A 15,428-nucleotide genomic window follows, 5' to 3' on the forward strand; every position below is an offset into this window, starting at 1 on the left:
TTTCTCGCAGAAAATCTTTTTTTTTCTTATAATTTCATAAATTTCAATAATGAGAAGTAAATTTAAATACTCAATTTACATATCAAATGTGATTTCTTAATATTTGACGCTATAGGCATCCTGTCTGCCTTATCCCCCCATCTTCTTTTAACCCATAGTATAATAATAACACAATGTACCGGTATCTTACTCCGAATTATACTCAGTACCCCCTCCTCAGAAACGCACTCATTTTCAATTTCAGAGGAAATGCAATTGACCCCCCCCCCACACACGAAATAGGACATTTTTTTTTTAGTTTTGATGTATGTTTGATTTTTTTTCTCTTTTACTTAGCCCCCTTAACCCCCCCCCCCCCCTTTCAATCTGCTTCCGACGCCAATGGCCTACTTTTCTATAATTTGCTTCCAATGTACATATTTATTGATTTTCAAATGAACCATGAAATAGATTTTGAGATAAATTCGATCAATAAAATTATAAAATATTTGCATGCATCCCGCTTTTTTGTTTTATTCTTTTCATTTGTTTTCTCGGTTTTATTTGATTTACCCCCTATTTTAAAAAGAAATTATTCTCGAAGTCTTTAGGTATAATGAATTAAAGATATCTTCAAAAAATAAAAGTTTTTTAAGTTTTGGAGTTTATTTCAATTTTGAGCGCCATGAATAAAGGTGCGCCCATTAATCATCGGCTCGATCGCACATGTCCCACCCTCATCTTATTTCATATTTCAAGCAATTTAAACGTGCAATCGCTTGTTGGCTCACCTGAGGTGAAGGCTCAAGTGAGCTTTTCTGATCAAAATTTGTCCGTTGTATGTCGTCGTCGTAAACTTTTCACATTTTCATCTTCTTCTCAAGAACCACTTGGCAAATTTCAACTAAAAACTTCCCACAAAGTATCCTTGGTGAAGGGGATTCAAGTTCGTACAAATGAAGGGCCACTCAAGGTGAGATAATTATAAATTATTGAAAAATTAATGGCACCTTCTACTCAAGAATCACTGGGCCAGGAAGAATGAAACTCATGTGGAAGCATCCTCAGGTAGTGTAGATTGAAGCTTGTTCAAATCATGAACGCCAGGGGTAGGTTGGGGCACAGTGGGGATAAAAGTTTAACATAGGAACACACAGGAAAAATATTTAAAAATCTTCATCTCAAGTACATCTGGGCCAGGAAAATTGAAACTCAAGTAGAAGCATCCTCTGGTAGAGAAGATTCAAATTGTTCAAATCATGACCCTAGGGAGTTTGGTGGGGCCACAATATTATTGGAATTCAAAGTTTAACATAGCAATACAGAAAAATCTTTAAAAATCTTCTTCTTCTGAAGAACAGCAAAGTCATAGTTATATGAAAGCTGTGATTGTTCATATTTATATGGAAGTATCCTCAGACAGTGTAGATTCAAGTTTGTTCAAACCATGACCCTTGGGATAGAGTGGGGCCACATTGGTTTTATGTAGGAATACATAGGAATGATTATTAATATTTTCCTAAAAACAACAAAGCCTTCAATATAAAAGCATAAAAAAGTATAGATTTAAATTTGTCCAAATATGCCCTCCCTTCTTCGAAGGGGGGCATAACAACGACAGACAACAGATAAATTTTGATCAGAAAAGCTCACTTGAGCCTTCGGCTCAGGTGAGCTACAAATTATAACTGAACGTTTCTTTAATATTGTAATACTAAGTGTAATGCAGACTAGCATCTGCAAGGATGACATTTTGCCCTCTGTACAGATGTAGCTTGATTGTGACTTCAGACACTCTGCTTCACATGATTCTGAACCTCACATTTTAAAGAAAACAAAATCATCAAAGACTTTATCTGAACTTTATAGTAAACTATAAAAGTAACATGTACTACTCTTGCCAGAGAGTCCACAACAAAAATAAAATGAACAAATCTAACAAGTACAAATATACTTCAAATAAAATTCTATGAAACTCAGTACATGAATAAAAAAATATCAGAACAAAATATGAACATGTATCTACAAAAAAGTTCATGATTATTCATTGCACATAAATGTGAATGTAAACAGTTTCTTTCTACAAGTAAGTCTTAAAGCTTTTAATACATGTATAGAAAAGAACTTATTGCAACTGTTTCTTTTTGCACATTTCACTTCTTAAAACATCAAACATATTCAAACAATTTTTTTTGTTTTACAATTTTCACTTTGTAAATAAAAAATAAAAATTGTCAAAAAAAACTCCCATTCCTTGACATTCTTCCCTGAAAGTGTTCCACTATTTATCTCTTCTGATTCTTGGATTCCCTTCTCTACTGCATCTCTGACCTGTACAGACACCTGTATAATGAGGATACAGTTAACTGTGACGTTGGAGTAGCCTGGTTCCCTTCCCTGACTTCAGTCATACAGTTCATCCTCCTTCTCCTTGTGCCGCCTTGTCTCCAGGTGGAGCTGTAACAACTGTGGCGTCTGCCACGTCATGTTACACAACCTACAAAGTATCGGCTCCCGAGACGTGGCACTGCAAGAGAAGTAGATCACAACATTTGTCAATATTTATTACAAGCAAATGAAATACTAATTCATGTATAATGACAGGAACTTATATATCATTTGTATTCATCAGCTTCCTTTGGTTTATTATCCTCTTAATTTTTGTGTCAGAAGTGTGATGATCATGGCACTATCATTATACAAGTCAGCCAAGGTAGCTTCATTAATAACCATCTTTATGATAGTGATTTAAAGCAGTATGCAGGACTTTTTTATATTTCTTGTGAAATACAACTCCAATACCTGATTCATTCAAATAATCATAACTTGCTTCCCGGCTTAATTTGAATTTCTTGAATTATGTTTGAACTTTTATACAGTAGCATCCTTACCTCTCTGCCGCCTGACGTAGCCACTCAGCATGACGTCGCTTTTCTAAGATCTCCTCCTCCACCCCTATTTGATCCTCCTCCTCCTCTTCTTCTCTATCTGTCCTCAGATACACACCTTTATGTAGGTGTAACAAAACCACACTGTCAGCTGGTGTATTGTGTAGATCATGTTCTAAAATATCAGCTGGGTCTATCTGCAATTTAAACCAAGTAATCATCTTTAATCTCTTCTCTTACCATTCCACAAATACAAGAACAATCACTTCTTGTTCAAAACTACGACTGTTTAAAAATTTGTGTGTGACATTTTGTGTCTATTTCAATTTTTAAAATGTTCAATGTAATACCCAGTGTACTACAACACTAAGACAAGTCACTTTTTTTATCTTCAAAGATTTCTTAGATTTAATATAAGTGCTTACAATAGTGTTTGTCTGTAAACATTTTTACAACCCTTATAAATACTGTATTTTGTACTGAAGTGCAAGTATATTGTAAGCTCTTAATTATCCATGATATATACCTGATCCCATCTGTAAGGAGTTTCTGTTGCTGGTGCATCATAATGTTCTCTAGCTGTTCCTTGTATAACACTGGCAGAAAAAACAAACATTAAATGGCAATCTATTCATCTGACATAAATGACTCGTTCAAGTTCTGTGTTTCTTTCACAATAACAACATTAAATCACAAGTTGACTTACCTCATGAGTTTCCTGCGAGCCGAGTCTTGAAGTTTGTAAATAGCATCTTCGCCCCAGTTGGACACTGCTTGTTCACTTCCTAACACAATATTGATGGCCATTCTTACACCATTTATCTATAAAACAGAGAAAATTAATTGATCCAGCATTATAAACTTAGAGGAGTTGCACAATCAAAAATATTTCAATAGACTGAATCCTGATCTTCCCATGAAAATACATTTAGACTGTTTGGGAAAGACTTACCTTGAAGATATCTTCTAAAGTTATAGGTATGTCAAAGGCCACCTCCATATCGTGGTCAGGCATGGCGGGCTGTCCTGTAAATCTGTCCAGTCCCAAACCACAGATTGTACCAATATAATTCTCTTTCCTCTGGTCAACCCTGACAATATAAATCTCAACAAAGTACACATACACTTCGTGATGACAACATTACATTATTGAATAAAGATGAACCAATAATTTTCTTATGCTACATGAACATGAAATGCTATATGAATATGAAAACATTTCAGTAAAATTAACCATGCAATTACTTCGACTAGAAGCAGTTGAATATTTACTATTCAACACCTGTTAACCATTTGAAGTACTAACATTAGTGTTTTGCATGAAAAAAGCAAAAATGACTTTTCTTGTTATTTATCCATTCCTGTCTTACCGAAATTCTGCAATTGGTGCAAAAAGCAGAGACACTAGGGCTGGTAAGCCTGGGATGAGTGGCATGATTGTTGTATCTCTAGCAATCATGGTGGACCCTGCCGCATTAAGCCCTACATATCCTGCTATCATCATCCTGGCGTGTGGAGATTCAGGCTCATCGTCAATAGCAACAGAATTAACACTGTCCGGGTCCACTTTTGCTGCCCTATAAAGTTTTATTGAAATGTTTAACATCAAATCTTACTTTGAAATCCGAAAATTATTTTCACAGAAAAGTTTAAGTACCTTAGTCTCCCAACATTTGTTAAACTGTAAAACTGCATTTCATATGGATTATGAGGCCCTTTAAGGTGTATCTGAAATAAAACATGAATTGTCATGCATCTAATACATTTTGAAGTAGCTTAGCATATTTATGGAGAAAATGAAAGTTGTTGAGATTCACTGACCCTTTGACCCCTGGTGCGTGTGAGGGGGGCGGCAGACAAGGGGGCGGAGGTCCTGATGGCGGTCCCTAACCAGTCCTCCGTGGGTTGGGTTCTCTGTTCCTGGGTCCTCACTGCCTGGGGAGCCTGTCTCTGCTCATGATCTTTCTGAAATCAAAGAAAAAAACATCTGAAACTTATGTAAAGAAACAACTTTATTGAACTTGAATCCACTTTACAAGGGGATGCCTGCATCATTGTAAAAGCCATGGTCTTGCTGTTCTGAAGAAGATTTTGTAAATTTTTTGTTCTACAAGGCATATTTTGAATAGAATGACTGACCATGCAAATGACCATTATAATTATAGACAAGTTTGATACAAATGAGGAATAGTCAAAATTATATCCATAGAGTGAAAAATTGAAATACAGTCGAGATATAATTTCATACCTTTGAGAGGTAATTCTCCTCCCCCCTCTCTCCATAACCAAGATTGATCAGCTCCTGTCGGAAGGACACCTGTCGTCCATTACCACACGACTGTATCAGGTCCACCCTTAGAGTATCCCGCACAGTGGAATACACCTGTAAGTAAAAGCTTCAGTATAATACACCTTAAGTAAAAGCTTCAGTACAATACACCTGTAAGTAAAATACACATGTAAGTAAAATATACCTGTTAGTAATATACACCTGTAAGTAAAAGCTTAATTGTCTGTGTAAAAATTGAAAACCATATCAGGAAACTTTGTCACTTTGTTCATTAATTGTCATACGGCCAACATGTACGATCCTCTTCCATTCTGGCCGTGGTTTTATGAGAAGAGAATATTTCGTAGCTCATTAAAATATTGACCAATGCAAGTAAAGCATAGTCGGATTATGAACTTTGATGCAACCCTTTCAATACCCAATCACACTGTACGAAATACTGCTGATGTAAATTGTTGATTTCAGTTGCAATGGAAATAAAACTTGTCATTGACTGAATATGATATCACAATAGAGAGATGTAAATGTAACCAGGGTTATGTATTATTTAATGCAACTTTATACTTGCGCTGCGTATATGTGAGAATGTGGTATGAAAGACTTTGTGTGAATGAGGTTGTTGTTATTTTTAGACACTAGACGGACAGTCACATGACTTTATCCTATTCACTGAATTCCCGCTTGCACGAACTAACATCGGGCACTCTGAGCCTAGCCGTTGAATTGGTTAGATGTCTACTCTATAGTCATTCATCATATAACAGATAGTAATATTTGTAAATTCCTGTGTGTGTCCCGGTAAGATTCTATTCTAAAGTAAAGTCTATTATGTTTTAATTATCTGTCTAAATGTCTGTCTATGTGTCGTCTATATGTTGTGTGTAATTGTAATATTTCAGGTTTTTTGTTATGTAAATAAATTTTTAATTTTATTTCTGATGTACTACCACTGGCTACATAAATATATCTGTCTATGTGTCGTCTATATGTTGTGTGTAATTGTAATATTTCAGGTTTTTTGAGGTTTATTTCAACGTAAATAAATTATTGAACCCATACCAGATGTTTTCATTTCTGATGTACTACCACTGGCTACATAAATATTTAAGATTACAACAATTTTTGCGATCAGGCAGCCAGTAGGAGAGAGCTACTGTAGATTCCTTATTTTTCGTGAGTAGTTTTTATCACAAAATGGCTTTTGAACAGCAAATCACAAGAATAATAATTTGCAATTGGACGGTTGATCGAGAGAATTTACATGTACATGTATTTCAGCACCGTATAAATTAAAGCACATTACTTTATTTCATGAGTGGTGCTTCTCGCATAATAAGTAGGATAATTAATTCCTCGTGTATAATTAGGAATCTACAGTATATCATGAACTCCAGACCATGGCTTGAGAAGATGATTAATTGTAAGCTTCTCACTTATTGTACCTGTAATTAGCTCACCTGTCCATACAGACTTTGCTGGTCGACCCATCTTCTGAAGAGATCCGTGGCTTCCCTTGTCCAGCAGCCATCTGGGCATTTCCTCACCGAGGGACGGAGTTCACACAGAAAACATTCCACAGCCTGTTAATTAACCCATCAAAACACTCTAGATAACGTTTCTTCTTTTCATTATTGTGTAAATTGTTAATTATTTTTTACAAGTCTAATAGTGTAACCAACTTTATGATTTCAAAATTGAAAGTCAATTTAAAAAACAAAAAAAATCATCATTTAAGGAAGTACATTGGTAAATAATAATACATTAAAACAGCAAAATTCTTTCCAAGTATATAAGTGCAAGAAAAAAAAAAAAGATTGCAAACATTGCAGAAAATTACAACCTTTGTAAATGTAATGTGCTTACACAGGTTTGTGCACCTTATTTATTATAATTTTGATTTGTTAGAAATATTGATTAAAATTTGTTTGCTTCATATCATATTCATGTGTTTAAAAACTATTTGGAATTTAAATGATTTCCCTGTAAAGGTGTATTATTCATTATAAGCATGTGTGCTTTAATCATGCTTGTACTTGTGTATTGTTTATCATATTATTTCTCACCTGATATGGTATGTGGGTGATGGACTGAGGACAAACTCTAAGTGCTGCCTTATCAACTGTTTCCGTGTTTCCATAGTCAACAAAAAACACCTGTAATTAATCTATACTGTAAGCTTTGTCTGGTATCAATTAAAGGCTCTTAAAATAAATAATTATTTGCGAACTTCAGACATTATTTATTCCATTTAACAAACTAAACCCTGATTTGTCTAAACTGACCATGACAACATCAATCCATCTCTCCTGTCTTTTTTGTCGGTCAAAGCTGTTGATCCTCGCCCTGTAATACTGAGTATCCCCCTGTTCAGTGTAGGGGGCAGCCACCAACTGACCAACACTGAAGGCATTCACCATCTACAATATCAAAAGTCACAGCATGAGAGGGGAATTATACGGCATTACACAGGCAGTTATAAAATACAGTAAACTTGAGTATCTCAAACATCAATATCTCAGATACCATGGACAGTTGAGGATTTCATGTCTTGTAATCTCAATATCCAAACCTTCCTGACATCAGGCATTTTTTCCTTTGAGTTTGAGATATGCAAGTTTGACTGCATAAATTGAAAGTATGATAGAACTCTTTTTATATCACGTGTTACCTACACTAACATATCAGCAACAGAAATACATGCATATGTATCATATAGCATTGAAGTTCTTCGTCCTACTTAAGTAATTTTTTTCCTTATAAATCTATAATCCATAAAGACATTAACAATGCAAATGAACAACCCATATCATACATACTTTTAAGATTTTATGTTAAAATTCAGATTGAATCGCAAAATTCCACAAATAAGATCAACTACAGAAATGACAATTAAAGGCAACATATGTTCCAAGGGCCTAAATAGCTCTCAAGTCTCTTGGTATTGAAAATATTTAGAGACACCTTGAAATTCTAAAGTTATGTCATCATTACCTACTTTTTGATAAACACACTCTGTGAACCCAAAATGCATCATCTGACAAAAACATAGGATTCTATGCTTACCAAATAAAATATTTAGGTAGAGCCCTATTTTGAAAGCAAGTCATTGTGACCTCCTTTTTGGTTGGCTAAGTCTGAGAACTCCACTTGTCAACTGAAAAAATACTGATCATTCTTATCCTCTTTATATTCTGAATATTGAGATTAAAGTATAAAATTTCAAAAATAGGTCACATTGATTGTATTTTTGGTGGAAACACCGAAAAGACTCAAAATGCAACAACTGAAACAAAATTAACCATGAAAATTTCTGCTGCTCAGGATGCTGTGAACTTGGATGAGACTTACCGAGAGATTTCTGCTATTCAGGGTGCCCTGAACTTGATTCAGTTCTTCAAAGTTTTGGTTTTCGTTGTATTGGGCCCAAAAGTGTCCACATTCTACAACCTGCACAAGAAAATCATTTCCTCTCATGCAAATGTTTTTCTATTTATCTTTCCCAAATCACATTTTAATTTTACTTCACATTTTGATGACATATCACAATGGTCCACTTTAATCTTAAAGTTCAAATCATATTATATCATCAAGTGTCATATTCTATGATTGCAATAACCAATATATGGCAAGACCCATATCATTCTGATTTCAGAAACCACACTAACATTGGTTATGAGGAGGGACACATATTGTACAGAGGTGTCGGGTAATGAGACTTGTGTCCTCTGGTCCCCGTCCCCTCGGTTAGATCGTAACTTTCCTCTAGTCTCTCCCTGTTGTCTCTGGATTTCCTGTAGTAACCTGTGAGCTTCGTCTGATGATAGCTGATCAATGGCGATGGATTGTCTCAGCTGTCTGCAAAAGATACAGAGAAGTACACATGATACAGTTAGTGATGTATTCATGCATTCATATCAACTCATTCACAAACGAAAAACCACCTTACCTATTTTTCTCTTGAGTAATGCTCCTATTAAATATTTATTGCATAAATCATTTTTTCCTCTTGTTTAAAACAACAATTTGAATGATTTATACCACTAAAATTTTACCTTAACTTGACAGCCATATGTACCCCAGGATGTACACGGCCCCTGTACTCAGGCTTCCACTGGAAACTGATGTATGCCCTATAACATCACAAAATAGCATAAAATATAATTACCTAAAATATTGAAATAATTCATAATAAACCAAAAATTGTTGAATTCTATGAAATCATATTCCACATACTTGGTTTCCTCAAAGAAGGCTTCTGGGTTAAAACCCACATTCCTGAACTGATCCTCTACAGCTTCCTTGTAAAGCAAACCCTGATTGGCTGGCAAACCCTTCACCTAGTGAAAAAAAAAGTTTTCAAATTGATAAACTTCTATAAAATACCTTTGTCTTAAAGAGCCAAAATCCTTTTTAAATTATTCTGAAACAAGTCTAGAAATACATGTATTTGATTATAATCTTAATTTTTCGAAGGTCAAAAGTACAAAAGGTTTCAGTCTTACCATGACAGTGTTAAGTGGGTCATGTCCAGACATTTCCCTGAGGGCGCTCTCTTCATCCACTGGGTCCTTCAAGAAGTAGTTAGGGTAGAAAGCACCACACATCACCAACTGTACAAAAGTCAACCATTTACTACATGTATGTGACAATGTTTCATAGGCATTCATATACATGTAACTCTTAATACTTTAAAATACCATGAAATAGTTTCATCAACATGTCAGAAAATTGAATTCTTAGAAAATATTTCTAGAAATAAACCTGGCACCTTCAGTAGTAGTCTTTCTTGGTCGTCACTGAAATGGTTTTTAAAATTGGGGCGATGTCCTGGCTTGCTGATGTTAAACTGTTGCAGTCTCTGTTCCAACTCTTTCACAAGCTCAGCAATCTGAAATTGTACATTCTCAGATGCAGAATTCATATGAACCACTAACAGGGTATCTTTAAAATCTAGAATTTAAGTATTGAAAAGATGTTACCGTAATTCTTTTTAATTCTCCATTTTACATTAAAAAAAACTCCTGTATAAAAGTACAAATTTTATTTATACAGAAAAACAGGTATTTATTTTTCACCACCTAAACTTGATTTACAGATCATGTTTGTGGCTGACAGTTTTTTTTTGTCTGGTTTTCTGTTTTTGATTTCATACTTTGAAGATTGCCTTTTTTCAATCACTACTTGATACAAAGTATAATACATATCTTGTGTAGTTTTAATGATTTTTTGTAAAGTGTGAATTTCTGCAAAAAGTTCCCTCAATAACATTCTGTTACACGCATTAAACTGACATGATAATGTCTCTGACCCCTACCTCTCTGATTCTCCTTTGTTGTAGGAAGTGTCTCTTACACCACTCCCTCTCTGACACGCCTCTTCTGAACTCTCCCATGTTCTTACGGGCTTCATATTCCTATAGCACAAACCATTTATATCATCAACTTTACATGTATAAATAGATATATACTTAGAGAGCATTTTCTGAAGATTTGGCGAGAAGGAGAGCTTTTAGGGAAAAAAGTTATACCTTGAAGGCATTGAGAATGGCCAGACTGTCACTTTGGGATCCCCTTGACCAGTCTAGTTTGTGTCTGTAATGTAGTGTTCACATGATCTATCACAGTGGTAATAGTGACCATAGAAATCTTTGTAAAATTATATGTAGGAGGACTGCTATTATGCTTGTATTAAAAATTGAACACTTGGATAGAATTCTAGAATTCTACACAAATATCTACTTAGAAATTAATAACTTGAATTTTTTTACCTGTAGGAATCTAGATGAGCTTTGTAAGGTTTGGAGAACAAAGATTTCAAAGACATTGCAGCACCTGTCAAGTTAAAAATTCTAAGTATTCATATAAAAAGTTTGTACATGTATCTGATATTAAAAACAATAAGCCTACTATATGAAATGTAAACAAACACCACACTAAACTATTTTCATAGTCATACCATACTAAACTATTTTCATACAAGTTAGATATCTCTCTGTTATTAAAACTCTAATTTGACTCTGTATTGCCTCTCAATTATCAACAAAATTAAAAAGATGCATGACACCAATATACTACATTTTACAATCATATTACATATCCCAATAATTACCAATAATAAGACATTCCTCCAGCACTCCAAATACATGTCCGTAGATGAGTAACTTCCCGATCTTAATGTCCACTGGTAGGTCCGCTAACACATGACCGATAAACGTCAGCTGTCCATCGTGACGATTACTTTCCCCAGTAGCCAGGGTAGACAAGGCACCAACCTGTTATAGGTATCTGATTACTGTATACAGTTATATAGAGGAGGTTGTGAGCACTCTCTGGCATACATAAAATGATACTAGGACATGTTTCTCTGTTTTTACTTGTTTGTGTACACATTTATTTCTCATACACTAACTTTGAAGTTTAAATCAAATCTCCTTATCTACTTCAAACATAAGTAAATTGAATCTCATACTGTGGATTGCTCATTTCTTTATAATTAAAAATCAAAAATTGTCAATTTGTATCAAATTACATGTACAGTGAAAACTGTCTAATCCGACACCTGAATAATCCGACACACTGTAAATTCTGACGTTAAATTTCTTTTCCATTTTAGTATTTTCTTTGTTTTTAACACTGTGAAATCTGACACCATGTCTATTCCGACACAAAAATTGTCTCCCACGGCATGTCGGATTAGACAGGTTTCACTGTACAATCATTGACCCAAACACACCTCTTTGAGCAGTAGGATAGTTTTCTCGATATCGTCCAGATTAGGAGGCTCTAGAGCCAGGGCTAACAGTGCTTTAGGTTCTCCCATGTTGAACACTTTGGTTTGTAGCACAAGTTTCTCCAGTGGACATCGCTTAAATCAAAGGCACAATTATCAAACTCAATCACAATTATTTAACTTTCCATATGACGTTCAGATATGAATATCTTTATTTGTGATACCTGCATCTCTGGAATTCCATAATTAGGAATAAATGTTTCATAGAAGTTTCTAGTGATCATTCGGTAGACACGTCCTTTTGTCACACGGCCAGCTCGACCTGCAATCCAATACATTTATTTAGATGTACTACTTAAACCTCATAAAATTTACAGTGGGCTGGTTAGGGCCAGGAGATACCCTAGCTGCAGAACAGAGGCTCTCTGAAAAAAAATTTATTGACAGACTGTGTAGCTACAGTGACACACTTCCTTTGAAAAAAAGTGTACTTTTATTGCCCACAAAAAAGTGTGCTGTTTGTCAATTTAAGGGGATGAAGGATGTATGGTCACATGACTCAGTTTAATTATGTCATAATCTCTGATAAAATATGTACAAAACAAGATTGAAACCACAGTACTTGTATTATTTTTTGACTGTTTGTTTGAGTTCAACATCTTGTATAAAAATATCTAAAAAGATTCAAACTTTCTTGCAAATACCGGTATTATCAAATTAAGTAATAGATTGATCCACTCTTCTGTTTCCCTACACTGCGCGTCCAACGAGTTGTTGATGTCATAGTGGATCTCTTAGTACAGTGAGATTATACACTGTAAAACACAGGTAGTAAAATATCTTAAAAACGGGTCATGATCAGTACATGATGGGGTATTTTGTGAATAAATATATTTACATAATAGTTGACGGAAATATTTTTGTAGGTATATCTTATTTCGCTTAATTCGTAAATGTATGACGTTATAATTGGGTTTTCCCATACTCGAGAAATGTAAACATGAAACGTTTTTCTCATGCTCTTGTCTTGTTTAACTATGCCCTGTGTAATATTGAGCTCAGTTCCACCAATCAATATTTTTACAGTTAATCAATAACATGATGATGTTGCATTTCAACGTAAATTTTCAAATATTGAATGATAGGATTTTTTGCAAATTAATTTTTTGGTTGTTTAAATTGTCTTAAAAAGTACACAATTTTCCGTCTCCAGATGCAGTATAACAAAAGAATCTTGCTTTAATGAATTTTTAACCCTATTCATACTCTGAAATATTTTAAAAGACACATGTTCGCTGACATATTTTTTATCTATGCTGAAAAAAATTCATTATGGACCGAGTAATGGGCCCAGAAACATTGAGAATAAAAACTCCACTTAAACACTGTTGGGTATAGTATTTGTCAATCATTATCTCAAAAATAAGTCTAGAAACCTGTTGTTATATCTGCTGTAAGGTATGTGGGACATACTAAATTAAAGATATACAAAGTATGAAAAAAATTGAACGACAAGTATTTTTTCAGCTTAAGGTCCTTCTTCCCCATAAATCTCCATATTTTAAAAACTTTCAGCTCAAAATATTACAAACCATGTCTTCCTAACATATTTTTCAACTTTTTCCACTACAAAACATTCCTTATACAGTAACTGTTTTTAATAGCCCTCCTTGCCCAAAAATTGGGGCCATCAAAAATGTTGTCTCTTTATACTATAAGCCAATTAGTTAGCAAAATAATTTGATTCTACGGACTTCATGCAGATGCCAACTATGAGAGTGCTTCATAGAGAATTAAGGATTATTTTCAAATCTTTGAAATACATGTATATCTTTTTTGCAAGTGAGGTAAAAATTTGTAGAAATTAATCCAGACCCAAGCACAACTTTTTGAGAACAATAAATATACAGATTTTGCTATTGATGGAAGTGTAGATCTCTGGTCATCTGTCACAATTTTCTTCAGACCGACAAGCTACAGATATACAGCTAGAGATACCCTAGAGTTTATCTCAAACATTACCGGATAATTTTTCTCCTCAATGCCCAGTGTAAGTCTTTGGTCAGACAGTAAACTCTCAAGCTACCTTAGTATGGAAGATACCTGTAAGAGCTGCTTAAGTTTCACAAGCTCAAAATAATATAAAGAAAAAAAAATTTCACTTATTTCTATGACAGAAGTTATGTACAATAAAAAAATTAAAAAGCTAAATTTTTTCAATATAAAAAAATCAAACCAAAATTCCCAGGTGCAAATGTTTAAAATGGTAAATTATTTCTTTGCTTTCCTATCATGAAAGTATAATATGGTAAACAAAACCATTCTAATTGATTTAATAATACATAACCTTTTCTCTGGATACAATTGGCTTTAGAGGCCCATTCCACCTGTAAACTGGTGTAGTTTGTATCTGGGTCACTGATTAAATTCTTTGTCAAACAGAAGTCTATCACTGTAAACAGAACAGTAAAAAAATAGTAAAGGTGTAAAAAACTGATAGTAAAAAGAAACTTCTTGAAGTATTAAACTGCTGATATGTAATGAACTACAATGACTATTAAAATGTTGTAAAAAATTCTTCTCAATACGAAAAAAAAAGTTACTGCTGCATTGCTGTAAAAACTCACTTAATACTCACCATATCTGATATCAGGGACTGTTATTGAGCTTTCAGCAATGTTTGTAGACAGGATAACCTGGCAATAAAATACAATATCTGAGTTTCTCTCACTACTCACTTTTTATAAATTACTAATTCTGAAAATCAACAGAATTTCAATAAGTCAGTTTTGTAATGTACATATGCCAACCTTTCTCTGGCCATTTTCTGGTATGTCAAAGACCCTCGTCTGCTCCTCCACAGTAATTGTGGAATGTAAAGGAATTATCTTCAGACTAAAATGAGTGAAAAACAAATTAAGGATGTATTCTGCTGATATCCGGGAAAAAAAACGTAGATTAAATTATATTTTTCTGAAAGTTTAATATCCAAGGAATAATTTAAAGACAAGAAAAGTGTATGTAAGTGTTCATCCAAGAGAGATTCAACCCCTCCAACATAGGCCAAAATAGAGCATTTGAAATTTCATTAAAATAGCTATTAGACCATAAAAATACCTCATAAAGTTACAAATACACTCAATTTAAACCTAATTTGGCTTAAATTTACTTGAAAGTATTGCAAAGTGAATTTTTAAAGCAAAATATGAGCAAATAAACACCAAATAGATAACTTGTACCTTAAAATGTTGCTCACCGGTGTCAAATTTAGGTAAATTTTTCCCCATAAAATTGCTCAAAAAAACAGAGAAAAACATATTTCTACAATTAAACTTTTTGAGAAAATTGTTGTACAGTTTCTTTAGGTATTATGGTTCCTTTTCACAGTATGAAAAGTAGGGGTTAGTGTACATATAAGAAAGTTTTGATATTTTTTATATCCCCACCCCCTATTTCTTTTTTTTAGCATTTCATGAAAATAAATAAAGGCATTTAGGCTTCAAAGTATGTGTTTTATTCGCAAAATATTCAAAATTTGTGTA

General features: G+C 33.9%; 1 protein-coding gene across 1 annotated transcript in view; it reads right to left on the reverse strand.

Annotated features, from left to right (window-relative positions):
* Positions 1-1,959: 1,959 nt before the first annotated feature.
* Positions 1,960-15,428, reverse strand: part of LOC134256865 (ATP-dependent RNA helicase TDRD9-like) — a 36,060-nt gene continuing 22,591 nt past the window's right edge. The window contains exons 10-36 of the mRNA XM_062739539.1: positions 14,697-14,781; positions 14,525-14,582; positions 14,234-14,338; positions 12,111-12,208; positions 11,890-12,021; positions 11,266-11,428; positions 10,925-10,988; positions 10,685-10,748; positions 10,472-10,570; positions 9,926-10,045; positions 9,660-9,767; positions 9,391-9,494; positions 9,210-9,287; positions 8,823-9,012; positions 8,506-8,604; positions 7,440-7,574; positions 7,221-7,310; positions 6,615-6,737; positions 5,116-5,250; positions 4,689-4,832; positions 4,525-4,595; positions 4,238-4,444; positions 3,820-3,958; positions 3,574-3,689; positions 3,394-3,463; positions 2,871-3,064; positions 1,960-2,506 (exon numbers count right to left, since the gene is read on the reverse strand). Coding sequence (XP_062595523.1) covers positions 2,383-2,506; positions 2,871-3,064; positions 3,394-3,463; positions 3,574-3,689; positions 3,820-3,958; positions 4,238-4,444; positions 4,525-4,595; positions 4,689-4,832; positions 5,116-5,250; positions 6,615-6,737; positions 7,221-7,310; positions 7,440-7,574; positions 8,506-8,604; positions 8,823-9,012; positions 9,210-9,287; positions 9,391-9,494; positions 9,660-9,767; positions 9,926-10,045; positions 10,472-10,570; positions 10,685-10,748; positions 10,925-10,988; positions 11,266-11,428; positions 11,890-12,021; positions 12,111-12,208; positions 14,234-14,338; positions 14,525-14,582; positions 14,697-14,781 — 3,115 coding nt within the window. The 3' untranslated portion in view covers positions 1,960-2,382. The remainder of the gene's footprint in view (positions 2,507-2,870; positions 3,065-3,393; positions 3,464-3,573; positions 3,690-3,819; positions 3,959-4,237; positions 4,445-4,524; positions 4,596-4,688; positions 4,833-5,115; positions 5,251-6,614; positions 6,738-7,220; positions 7,311-7,439; positions 7,575-8,505; positions 8,605-8,822; positions 9,013-9,209; positions 9,288-9,390; positions 9,495-9,659; positions 9,768-9,925; positions 10,046-10,471; positions 10,571-10,684; positions 10,749-10,924; positions 10,989-11,265; positions 11,429-11,889; positions 12,022-12,110; positions 12,209-14,233; positions 14,339-14,524; positions 14,583-14,696; positions 14,782-15,428) is intronic.

This window comes from Saccostrea cucullata, unplaced genomic scaffold, assembly GCF_032062105.1.
Source record: "Saccostrea cucullata isolate Sc308-1 unplaced genomic scaffold, CSIRO_AGI_Scuc_v1 ctg8, whole genome shotgun sequence".
NCBI classification, from domain to species: domain Eukaryota; kingdom Metazoa; phylum Mollusca; class Bivalvia; order Ostreida; family Ostreidae; genus Saccostrea; species Saccostrea cuccullata.